This window comes from Lynx rufus, unplaced genomic scaffold, assembly GCF_022079265.1.
Source record: "Lynx rufus isolate CCGP_SWC_20201006 ecotype Redwood Valley unplaced genomic scaffold, mLynRuf1.p SCAF_9, whole genome shotgun sequence".
Taxonomy (NCBI): Eukaryota; Metazoa; Chordata; class Mammalia; order Carnivora; family Felidae; genus Lynx; species Lynx rufus.
Window position 1 is genome coordinate 96378537 of NW_025814897.1, and position 13575 is coordinate 96392111.

The 13575-nt window shown below is 37.8% G+C and overlaps 1 protein-coding gene across 1 annotated transcript in view; it reads left to right on the top strand.

Annotated features, from left to right (window-relative positions):
• The window catches only part of HSD17B12 (hydroxysteroid 17-beta dehydrogenase 12), a 166765-nt gene that overhangs the window by 52598 nt on the left and 100592 nt on the right, over positions 1-13575 (top strand). The window contains exons 2-3 of the mRNA XM_047071063.1: positions 7301-7347; positions 10533-10608. Coding sequence (XP_046927019.1) covers positions 7301-7347; positions 10533-10608 — 123 coding nt within the window. The remainder of the gene's footprint in view (positions 1-7300; positions 7348-10532; positions 10609-13575) is intronic.

Below are 13575 nucleotides of genomic sequence, written 5' to 3' on the forward strand. Positions count from 1 at the left end.
AAGATGATAGGAAAAAAATTCTTGCTGGGAGCATAAAGCCAAATTTTTTTTGAGAAGAGTGTTTACTACCTTGTTCTCAATTAAAGTTAGTCTACTTTTAGTATAATATGTTTAAGAGGAAACTTGGGTAACTTACAGTTTTAAAATGACCAAATTGCTATATTTCTAGCCTTTTATTTCTTGGAAATCCTCTCTAAGAATTAGGAGAATGAGAAAAAGAGAGCTCCATTTTGATGAAACTAGGGAACTTCTGAAATCCCTCATTGCCCAGTCACCGCAAATGAAGGTGGAAGAGTAGTAACTGACTTCAGAGAGCGGAGACCACAGAGTGCTCACAGACCATCCACCATTAGGAAGCAGGAAGCATACAGATTTGCTTTTGGATGCCAGAAAAGCACAGCAGTTGGAAGTGTCAGGTTCTTCAAAAGACAGGGGTGGGGAAGGGCACTGAGCCAAATGTGCTTGAGACTCAGGAAAATTGGGCACAACAGAAGGCAGAGGTGAGATACCTGACTGAGAACAGGGGTTGAGTAAAAAATCTGCAAACTACCCAGCAGCCAAAAGATTTAAATTGGGAAATGCTTCTTAAGAGATATTGAAGGGTCTCAAAAAAGACAAATACTTCTGGGGCGCCTGGGTGGCGCAGTCGGTTAAGCGTCCGACTTCAGCCAGGTCACGATCTCGCGGTCCGTGAGTTCGAGCCCCGCGTCGGGCTCTGGGCTGATGGCTCAGAGCCTGGAGCCTGTTTCCGATTCTGTGTCTCCCTCTCTCTCTGCCCCTCCCCCGTTCATGCTCTGTCTCTCTCTGTCCCAAAAATAAATAAACGTGGAAAAAAAAAAAAAAAAAAAGACAAATACTTCTTTGGAATCCCTAATAAAAAAGGTCGTTTGTCCTTTGATTACCCTAGAGTGAGGCTAAAAGTGTAATCACCCCACATGTGCACACTAATTGCTATATTAATGCTTCCAAGATGAGACAGCCAAATCAGTCAAAAGGAAAGTAGAGGAAACAGAATATAAGGAGTAGAAGAAAATATAAATGTAGTTGACCCTTGAACAACGTGGGAATTAGGGGCCCTGTGCAGTCGAGAGCCTGCGTGTAACTTCTGACTCCCCAGTAACTTAATTACTAATAGCCTGCTGTTGACTGGCAGCCCTACTGATAACAACAATTGATTAACATATTTTTGATATTATGTGGATTAGCTGACTATATTCTTACACTCAGCTAGAGAGGAGATAATGTTTTTAAGAAAATCTTAAGGATGGGCGGGGGGTGCCTGGGTGGCTCAATCGGTTAATTACCTGACTCTGGATTTTGGTTCAAGTCATGATCTCTTGGTTCATGGGATCGAGCCCTGCATCAGGTTCTGTGCTGGGCATGGAGCCTGCTTGAGATTCTCTCTCCCTCTCCTGCTTGCATGCATGCAAGTGCTTGCATGCTCTCTCTCTAGAAAAATTTTAAAAAATCATAAGGAAAGGAAAATACATTTACCATATTATACTGTCTTTGTATAAAAAAAATCTGTATATAAGTGAACTTGTGCAGTTCAAACCCCTGTTGTTTAAGGACCAACTGTATATAAATAAAATATAATTAATATCCTCAGAGATAAGAGAAGATAATGGGTTTATAATAAGAACAAGATGCTCTTTAAAAAAAAAGGTACAAGCAATCAGAATAGAGGAGAGCTCTTCAAAATTAAAAATTTGACCCCTAAAATTTAAAAGTCATATAATAGAAAGTTTGGAAGATAAAACTGAAGAAATTTCCAAGAAAGTAGGACAAAAAGAAAAGTATGATTAATAGAGAAACTGTTAAATCTAAATTCTTATTAGGGGCGCCTGGGTGGCTCAATTGGTTAAGCATCTGGCTCTTGATTTCAGCTCATGTCATGATCTCATGGTTTGTAGGTTTAAGTCCCATGTCAGGCTCCTTGTGGAGCCTGCTTGGGGATTCTCTCAACCTCTCTGTGCCCCTCCCCTGCTCACATACCTGTGGACATGTGCTCTCTGTCAAAAATAAATAACTAAACATTTTTAAAAAATCTAAATTCTGATTAATAAGAATTATACGTTTTTTTTTTTTAGTGTATATTCATTTTTGAGAACAGAGGCAAATGGGGGAGGGGCAGAGAGAGAGGGAATTTGAAGCAGGCTCCAGGCTCCAAGTTGTCAGCACAGAGCCCGATGTGGGGCTTGAACATATGAACCATGAGATCATGACCTGAGCTGAAGTCGACACTTAACTGACTGAGCCACCCATGTGCCCCTGATTAATAAGAATTGTAGAAAGAGAAGTGGTGTAGAAAGAGAAGTGGTGAAGAAATTATCCAAGAATTAATGGAAGAGAATTGCCAGAATTGAAGATCATGGATTTTAAGGCCCACTAGTATCTAGCACCAATGAATGGAAAAAAAAACACTGAAAGATACATTATCATGACAGAGTGTTAAAGATTAAATGATAATTCTAAAAGCTCCATGACAAAAAAGCTGGTACTTACAAATGATCTGAACTCAGAATAGTGAAACACATATTAAACATTATTGGTGCTGGAAGACAGTGGAGAATTGTCTTCAATATTTTTGTTAAAAATTATTTCCTGCTGAGAATTTTATACCCAGCTGAACTATTATGTGTGAAGTTAGAATATATAGACTTAAAAAAAAAAGATACAATCAGAAAGTTTCTCCTAAACTGTCAAAAAACTGTCTCTTAAATTGTCACATGAAGAAACATGACAACTAAATAGGATATTCTGGATGGCATTGTAGAACAGAAGGACATTCAGTAACAAGAATATCTGAAAAAGATACAGGCTTTTGTTAATAATATAGTAGCCCCCCTTCTTTTATGTATATATGTATGTATGTATTTTGAAAGAGACAGATTGTGAGTAGGGGAGGGACAGAGAGAAAGGGAGAATCTGATGCAGGGTCTGCTGTCTGCATAGAACCCAACTCAGGGCTCGAATCCACAAACCATGAGATCATGACCTGAGCTGAAGTCAAGAGTCAGAAGCTTAACCAACTGAGCCACACAGGCACCCTGTCCCTCCTCTTATTTGAGATTTTGCTCTTCACTGTCAAATACCTGCGTCAACTGTGGTCTGGAAGCAGGTGATCCTCCTCCTGCCATATTGTCAGAAGGTCAGTAGTAGCTTGACACTATGTCCTAATGCCTACATCGTTCACCTCACTTCATCACGTGGACCTTTTATCATCTCACATATCACAAGAAGAAGAAGGGTGGGTACAGTACAATAAGGTATTGTGAAAGAGAGAACACATTGGTATAACTGTTATTATGGTATGTTAGAATTGTTCTATTTTATTGTTAAGTTTTTAATCTCTTACTATGCCCAATTCATAAGTTGAACTTTATCATAGGTATGTATTTATAGGAAAAACCATAGTATATATAGGATGTGGTATTATCCACAGTTTCAGGCATCACTGGGGGTCTTGGAATGTATCCCTGGTGGAAAAGAGGGGACTACTGTAATGTACCAGTATTCATTGATGAATTGTGACAAATATAAGATGTTAGGAATAGGAGAAACTGACTTGGAGTATAGGGATCACCCTGTATTATCTTCACATTTTTTTTGGTAAGTCTAAAATAAAAAATTTATTTACAAAAATGTTTACAAAAACGTGTCTTCATGTATCCATTGTTGGAAAGCTTCTGGTGGGTGTGCTTCCTAATGAGAGACTAGAACAAGATCTAGAAAACAAGAGCTTCGATATTGGAGAGAGAGGCCAAGGGAATTCTCATGGTTAGGTTCTAGAATAATAGCTGTGCAGCAGAGTAGCCATTCCAAGGAGGAGCAGGATAAAAGCTGGAGGGCTCAAGGGAAGTAATCTCTAAGGGGAAAAAAAAGAATGGAACACATTCATGGGATTGATTGTGTGGAAAATTGTATCGAGAGACTGTTAGAAAATGGGGGAAATTTTAAAAAGAAAACTATGGAAATGGAAGAAAAAGGCAATTTTAACTACAGGAAAAGAAAAATGTTGACCAAGAAGGGAAAGGTAATTATACTATACTATTTGCTTCAGTAGTGAATATTATATTTATCTAACCACAGTAATTGTTGTATAATAAAGAATATGAAAAGCCTTCATCCCTGGTTTCTGCTGGGGAGAATCTAAATCCTTGGAATTTCCTGAATGATAGGATTGTCTTTGTTATTCACAATTGGCCCTGATACTTTATGCCAATGAGATGACTCATGGTAGGACCTTGATAGCTTCAAGATGGGGGCTGGTCATGCCAGAAAGACCAACCATTGATTAGAAGATTGGGGATTTGAGTCATTTGATGATATCAGCTCAACCTTCCAACCTCTGGGAAGGGAAAGGGGGGGTGGAAGTTGAGTTCAGTGACATGGTCCGTGATTCGGTCAACCATGCCTTTGTAATGAAACCCAATAAAAACTCTGGACACTGAAGTTTGATGTAGCTTCCTAACTGGTGAACACATTGATGTGCTGTGAGGGTAAAATGCCCTGATTCAGGCAAGGCATGGAAGCTCTACATTCAGGACCCTCCTAGACCTCACCCCATGTGGCTATGCATTTGGTTCGTTCTGATTTGTATCCTTTATTTAAAAACTGTAATTGCAAGTTGTGAAGTTGTCCTGAGTTCTGTGACTTGTTTAGTGAATTACTGAACCTGAGGGGTTGTGGGAACCCTTAATTTTATAGTCAGTTAGTTAGAGTATGGATGCCTGTTGGGATGTCTAAACTTGTGGCTGATGCCTAAAGTGTGGGCAGCTTTGCTAGGGCCCATGTCCTCTGATTTATGTCAGAATTGAGGTGCATTATTATAATAATGTGCACACTGACTATTGACAGAACCTTGTGATATAACTTGATTGGAAGGAGGGGGAAAACAAAGGGGAATGGGAGTTCTCATCAACTGTAATAAGTAATATAAAAATTAATGGATCAGGAGATAACAGTGTGAGCACAGGATTTAGAACAAGGATGATAACATAAGGAAAACCAACTGAAAGGATGAAAATGGTTACTTCTGGAGCTGGAGCAGAATGGGGTGCTATGATGCAGAAGGGTGGGGTGAGGTACTGCTGTTTTTCACTTTAAACCTTTTGTAACTATTTTCTTTTTCAAACCAAGTTCATGTATTGCTTCAATCTACATACAATTATGTAAAAAAGAAGAGGCTTGACTGCAGGCTCAGTGGTTCATCAGGAAACACTCGGACATTGATTGAAATGTGTGTGCACGGGGGTGCATTGGGGGGTACACTTAGGAGTAACCTCTGTACGGAAGCACCAGAAGCAGAATAGGACAGGCAGATGTGCAACTGTGACGCAAGTGTAGCAGAGGTCACAGCTGATCCCATGGGAATTTCTGAACCTTGCGTAGCCCTTCAGAGATGCCTGAGTGAGGTAAAGGAGTCAGACCTTTGTCCCCAAGTGTGGACCAGTCATTAGACATACTGCCCAGGGGAGGGGCTATAACCTTGGGCAAGGCAGCTCTCTTTGTCTGAGGACAGTTCTTGGTTGGTACTCAGCAGATAACACTCCTAGTGCTGGAAGGGGGGTATGTGGTTGGTGCTCTAACAGTATCTACTATAAACTCCAAAACCAGAGACTCTGGAAAAGGAAGACTTGATATCCATTAGGCAAATTTTATAATCTCTAGTCCTTCCAATATTCTGGGCTTTCCAGGACTTTTAAAGTATGATAGGGCCAGCTGGGTGGCTCAGTTGGTTAAGGGTCCGACTTCGGCTCAGGTCATGATCTCATGGTTTGTGAGTTCGAGCCCTGCATCAGGCTCTCTGCTGTCAGCACAGAGCCTGCTTCAGATCCTCTGTCCCCCTCTCTCACTGCCCCTCCCCCCCAAATAAATAAACATTGAAAAAAAGTAAAGTATGATAGATATGCCGGTTTGATAAGTGTGGGGTTGGCAATTTAAAAGCACACATACACTTGTGTATGCACACACACATGCGCTCCACTGTCATCTGTATTCTTTTGAAATATGTATATTTCAGCTAAAAATCTATCCCTCCCCTGCTTGTGCAAGAGCATGTTCTCTCTCTCACTAAAAAATAAATAAACATTTAGGGGAGCCTGGGCGACCCAGTTGGTTAAGCGTCTAACTTCGGCTCAGGTTATGATCTCACAGTTAGTGAGTTTGAGCTCCATATCGGGCTCTGTGCTGACAGCACAGAGCCAGCTTTGGATCCTCTGTCTCCCTCTCTCTCTGCCCCTCCCCCCCCATTCTCTCCCTCTTTCTCAAAATAAATAAACATTAAAATAAATAGACAAACATACAAAAAAAAAAAAAAAGAAAACCAATTGAGGCACATCCCTACACTTTGGAGTAGATGGCAATGCTCTGAATTTGTAACAAACATCATTCCAGTATTTCAGAGAGAAGATACCATGATGAAGAGAAATATACTTTCCCATAGAAGAAATCAAATTTTTGGTTGCCCATAATTTTGAAAAATTGAGTTTATTAAGGTGTAACAGGGATAGTAATATGTGCTTAAGTATACATTTTTGAAGTGAATTTTTACACACTCAGGTACCCAAATCAAAATACAGGATATATCCTCCACCCTAGAGGTCCCTTCATGCCCCTTTCTTGTCATCTACCCCCTTACCCAGATGTGACCAATATTCTGACTTTCGTCATCACAGATTAGTTTTACCTTTTTTTTTTCAAACCTTAATAAATGGAATCACAGCAGTTTGTATACTTTTATGTCAGACTTTTTTCACTTAACATAATATGTGGGAGGTTTGTGCATGTTTCGTGTAAATCAATAGTTCTTTTTTATTGCTATTTAGTATCCCATTATATGAACATACCTCGGTTTACTTCCTTACTCTCTTGTAGATCAGTAGTTGGGTATGTTTACCTGTTATGCATAAATAAAGAGATCATGGGCATTCTTTTGGCAGACACGATGCATTCATACCTCTTGGGAATTGCTAGGTCATAGGGTAGGTACATGTTTAGTTCTGGACATAATGCCAAATATTTTTTTTCTCAGAATGATTGTATCAGTTTCCAGTGCCACCAACAATATGTGAAAGTTCCAGTTGCTGCACAACCATGTCAATACTTGGTATTGCAGTCTTTCAAATTTTAGCCATTGTGGTGGGTATTCAGTCTTAAATTTGAACCACTGGTGTGGCTGCATCTTTTACATCAAAGTATTACACAGGTCTTCTTGTGTATAAGTAACTGATGGGTCCTCACGATGATTGGTTCTTCGTTGTACTTCTTCACCTAAACTGTTTTTTTCTTTTCTCAGTTGTCACAGGTAGTACTGATGGAATTGGGAAGTCATATGCAGAAGAGGTAGGTAATTTTCAAGACCTTTCTTTTTGGCTTAAAAATATAAGAACAAATATGGGATGGTCTCTTACAGTAGTTTTGATGTTTGAAGTTAAAAACAAATATAATGTTGCATAGTACAATACATATACTTTGTAATCAGAAACACCATGTTTGCTTAAGCAAAGACAGTTTTAAAATAAATTTTTGTGCAAAAGTGAGTATAAAACTTTCTATCCCAGTATGTTGGAAAAAATGTAGTGTAATTTTATTTTATATTGCGTGATTATGGACAGTCCTTAGTTTTATTTGTTTATTTTTTAAAAGAATGTTTATTCATTTATTTTGAGAGAAAAAGAGCATTGGGGAGGGCAAAGGGAGAGGGGGAGAGAGAGAATCCCAAGCAGGCTCTGCCCTGTGAGTGCAGAGCCGGATGCAGGGCTTGAACTCACAAACTGTGGCATCACGACCTAAGCTGAAATCAAGAGTCAGTCACTTAACTGACTGAGCCACCCAGGTGCCCTGGACAGTCCTTAGTTTTAAAGTCAGTTGTTTTGAACTATTTTCCAATAGGTGGATTTACTATTATAGAGTAGTTTCATTTCTAGGCTAGTCCATGGCATCATTTTTTTTTTTTTTAAGTTTATTCATTTTGAGAGGCAGAGCATTAGCAGGGGAGTGTCAGAGAGAGACAGGGAGAGGGAGACACAGAATCCAAAGCAGGCTCCAGGCTCCGAGCTGTCAGCACAGAGCCCAACGTGGGGCTCAAACTCATGAACTGAGAGATCATGACCTGAGCCAAAGTCTGATGCTCAACCGACTGAGCCACCCAGGTGCCCCCATGGCATCATTTTTTAATAAGGACTGTAATTGACAGAAAGATACTGACAGATATAGGCAAAGAGTTCTCAAGTTCTCTTGAATGTCATGAAAGGATAGGGACCATGATAGTCTGAGGACGACTGTACAAAGCAGGAGCGTTGATAGTACTGTACTCTTTTAAGACAAGCTTCCCTGCCTTCTAGTTCCACTAAGGCACCCAAAGCTAATGATATGGCCCAGTTGTGATGACGATCCTGGCAGATCCGCTGGATTTCTCATTTGTCATTCCCAAAGAGTTTTTTTTTTTTTTTTTCCAATCTCCTTTTGTTGTGCCAGGTTTTTATTTCGAGTGTCAAAACTCCAGGAAGGTTGCAAGAAAAATACAACAAATACCCTGTATGTTTCACCTGCATTCAGCAGTTATTAACATTTTGTCACATTTAACTTTCATTTACTATTATGGATATTTTTAAGTTAATATTGTTTGCTGGGACCATTTGTGAGTTGCAGACATCCTAACAACTCACCCTTAAAGATTTCAGCATGCATCTTCTAAGAACTAGGAACGTTCAACCTTATAACCACGGTGCAATGGTCACACACAGGAAGTTTAACTTGATATGGTATTATATAAAACCTATATATGCAAGTTTCCCAAATTGTTTCAGTAATGGTCTTTATAGCTCTTTTTATTTATTTATTCATTTGTTTATTTAAGTACTCTCTACACCCAATGTGGGGCTTGAACTCATGACCCCGAGATCAAGAGTTAACATGCTCTTACAATTGAACCAGCCAGGTTTATAGCTCTTTTTGGTTTCAAGATTCAGTTAAGGATCATACATTGCATTTAGGTGTCACGTCTTTTGACTAGAAGAGTTTCCTAGCTTTAAAAAAAATTTTTTTTATAACAATGGCATTTTTGAAAAATACAGGCCAGTTGTTTTGCAGATTTCTCAGTTTGTCTGATGTTTCCTCATGATTAGCTCAGGTTAGACATTTTTTAGCAGGAATGCTACCCAGATGATATTTTATCTTTCTGAGTTCATTTTATCAGGAGGTACAAGAACTCTCTTGTCCCATTATTATGTTAAGATAAATCATTTATTAAGATGCTGTCTACCACCATTCTCTGTTATGAAGGTACTTCTTCCCCTTTGTAATTAATATAGAATCTGTGGGATGATACTTTGAGACTGTATGAAAAAAATATCCGTTTCCCAACAGTCTTTTGTCCAGTGGATTTAACATCCATTGACAGTTTTTTCCTAAATTAGTTATTACCATGGTTGTGAAAAAATCGGTAATTTTTGTAATAATATCTTTCCTTCTACATTTACTAGATGCTTCTTTTCTATAATTAAGAGCTCTTATTTGTCTTTCCTCCTTTGTTAATTTTTTTTTAATTGTAAGCATGGACTCAGGTTCTTTAGTGGTTTTATAGCAGATTAATTTAGCAAATTATTATTAACCCTTGTTATTTTAATAAAAAATGTTTTTCCATATTTTCTCATTTGCAAAACTGCTCACTACTTAATAAAAACTGACTTTAGGATTCAAGACTGGAATATTAGTTTACTAAATTACTTTTAGTTTAAATATCTGAATTATTGCTCATTTATATACGGTTTGGAATAGTTCACTAAAACATTTCGTATGTATCAGTGTATTTTTCCTCTGCTTGTCTATTTAGAAACCACATTCCTATGAATCCTACTCATTCTATATAGCACTTACATAGTTCTGTGTATACACACGGAAGGTGTTTTCAGGAAATACTTTATTTTATCCAATCAACTACCTCAGTTTACCTTTGTTGTCCACAAAACATCATGCCTGAATAAAATTTTAAGAATTTCTTCTAGTTTTAGGAATTTATAACATTTTAACTGTAGTTTTCTTTGCCAGTCTTCCAATCTTTATGTATCCAGTCCAAAACAAAATCTTTTTTAAAGCTAGCTTTTAAATTATAGAAGTAATAGATATTTATGATTTTAAAAAACTTAAAGCAGTGTAGGTAGGTGCAAAATGAAAAGTAAAAGTCCTACTCCTTCTGAGATCCTTTGACATTTATGTACTTGCTTTAATCTAGAAAGATAGCCCTGTGGGGAATCCTTTTGTAGTGTCTTCATTTGGTTTGTCCATTCATTACAGCTTGGGTTTATTGGTTTTTTAGTTAGGTATATCATATTATCAGGTTTTCTTTTTTTTTTTTTTTTTTATTTTATATATGAAATTTATTGTCAAATTGGTTTCCATACAACACCCAGTGCTCATCCCAAAAGGATATCAGGTTTTCTTAAAATGAGAATATATATGATTTCTGTCTTTTAATGAAATATACAGGTGATTCAACTCTTCAGTGTTTTTTTTTTTATTGTTTTCAGTTAGCAAAACATGGAATGAAGATTGTCCTTATCAGCAGATCACAAGATAAACTGAACCAAGTTTCCAGTGAAATAAGTAAGTTTCTCCTTACACCCTCTCCTGCTTTCATGTTTACAAAAGGAATACAGTAATCTAAGTTGAATGTTTTCATGTAGGTATCTAGCACTGACATTTATTTATAGCTCAGAAAGCTTTTTTCTTATGTTGTTGAAGGGATGTTTTAAAATGGGGTCATCAGTTTTTTTCAAATTCATATGGGACTGTTAAAATTTCCTTAAAACGTGTTTTACTGACTCAGTTAGTCGCTGTTAGGAATCAGAATCTCTGAGTATTTTATCATGTTCTACTTAAATACCTGAATTCCTTTTCTGTTGCTTTATTTCAGTATTCTTGTGCTTTTTTTTTTTTTTTTTTACTCTTTGACATTGTTATCTCTAATGTATATCGTATATAATTGAAGAAAAATATAAAAGGCAGCCTGTCTACGTATAGGAAGGAATCCTTGGAGCTTTCTTCTTAGCCAGCTATGCTTAAGACCTGAATTACCATATAGCAAAGATTCTAAACTGACGTTTAATTAACCAAGCAGGTGGATTAAGCCGTACTGTCCGTTTCCTTGGGAGAACATACTGACTGGTGTTCCCAGTGTGCTGTTTGTAGCCCATAGGCTTCTCAGTGTGATGCTGGTGCACTTTTACCCCCACAAGTCAAATTATTTGCTTTAAGAGTCAGCTGAGTTTGTCCACAAACTATGCAGGATACATTTATTATTTAATGTTCTGCAAACTGATGCAATATTTGTATTAAAAAGGGGAGTTGTTTCTACGAAAACTAATTTGAATGCTGTGAAAAATAGTGAGAAAAAGAGAGTTCTTTCCAAAATTACCTGTCAAATTAGCAGTGAACAAGACAAATGCAAAATACTAGCGGAAAATGATGAAAAGTAAGAAATTTGCTCTCCGATTGTTTCATATGTGTTGAAATTTTTGCTGCACTTTAAAGGAACTGAAAACTGCAGTCATAAATGATGCATTACCGGCATGGGTTCTGCAGGAAAGACTGGAATACCAGTCAGCAGATCTCAGTTCAGATGTAAGGCAGGGGTCCTACACAGAGAATGGGTGAATGAATTATATTTATACACAGTTTAAATGAAATAAAATGGTTACATGTATATTTATCATTCTCTAGGATTCCTGCTTTAACTAACTTCTGTGAGTAGCCAACTAACAAACTGGTCCAGTTCTTTCAGATGAGAGAGGCATTCTGCTGTATTTTTTTTTTCAGCTTTATTGAGATAATTGATGTATAACATTGTGTGTAAGTATGTTAAATCTTTTTTTTTTTAATCTTTTTGTTTGTTTGTTTGTTTGTTTGTTTGTTTTAAACCCTGCTGGGAGCACAGATCTTTACATCTTTGGCATCTAAGGATTTTAACTTTGAAGGTTTGAACTATGTAAACACAACCCTGAAGGTCCAAGGCATACAGTATTTTGCAGTTTTGCTAAGGTGTGAATTCGAAGTAAGCCATGATACTAATGAGCCAGAGGCAGTTAATTTAGATAGTAGTTGAACTTAACATATTGCCTAGATCTTAATACTGTTTCTCTCTTAGTTGCTTGTGATCATGTATATACTTAACTCTTGTAGTGATAAAAATGTGTTTGTGCATGTGTGTGGGTAAAATTGGCTGCTAATGAAAGCATCTACTGGATGCTGGAAGTAAAGGTTCATAGGTGGAAAATAGAACCTTCGATTAAAGGGCATGTTGAATTTTGAAATGCTGTGATCTGAATGAATCCATCATCTACTTGAAACAAGTAAAAGCTACCTCATGACAGTCTTTTAGAAAGTGCTCCAGCCTGTACAAGAATTGCTCAATGAGTCAGAAGTATACTTTAATGATATTTGGGAATTTATCAACTTGTGATATGAGGTGACATGTGACTGAGGTCAGAGATGTGGTTCTGGATAAAGACAGGATCCTGTTCAAACATTCTCATGAAGGGACAGATGGTGACACACTGAATTGACCTTTATTATGTTTTTCTCGGCATCATATAAGTTAATGAAAGCGGTGGTATCAGCAGACCAGGTCGTCCGTTCTAAGCTGAAGAAATACAAAGAGGAGATTATAGATGCCTGTGCTAGTTTTTAACTCGCATGTAAATCTTCTCTTTGGGAGGATAGTGTTTTTGTGAACGTATCTATTCCATGAGAAAGGAGGACCAGAATTTAATGTGGACAAAGACCAACTATTTATGCCTTCAACACATCCTTATTGAATGCCAGTGCACCAGGTACTGTGCTAGGCAGTCAGCATAGAGTGGTGAACATGATAGAGACAGCCCTGCTTTCATGGAACTTATGTGCTAGAGGGGGAGACAGAGGGAAAAAAAATAGGTAAAAAAGCGAATAAACCAAAACAAACCAGACAAATAAATTAAATACTTGGAGTTTGTAATAGTGCCATAGAAGAAACCAAGGGGAGAAAATGGAGAGGTTCTTACCTTTGTAGCAACGTGGTGAATTCTGTGACTGATGGGGTGTTAAAGGGCCAGACTAATAACCTTTTGCCCATATAATGGCACTTCAGTTATGAAGCTGGAGCCTTAGTGAACAGAGAATCCACTGGGCCCTCTTACAGAGTATCATGGTGGATGGGTTGTATGTGCAAGTTGCACATGATAAATCCACTCCAACATACCTGTTTCCTTAAGCCATTGGGTTTCTGCCTCGGCATTATGACGGGGCAGTTGCAGCTTCCCAGTCTTACTAAATGGAGGGCTGTCATGGGTCCAAGTCTCAATCAGCCAGCAAAATTAACTCTTAGAGCCCCTTCTAGTTGTACATGATAACCATTAAATCTCTGGTAAGTGATTTGTTTTTTAAAAAATATCCCAATCTGGCATTATATTACGTTTTCCTTGATCTAACACTCTTAGAATCATTCTCACACAGATTTCCTACGTATCTACCAACACAAATTAGCCAACTTTTGCCATTATTTTTGTGTATAAGTTATTACTTTGTGGACCAGAC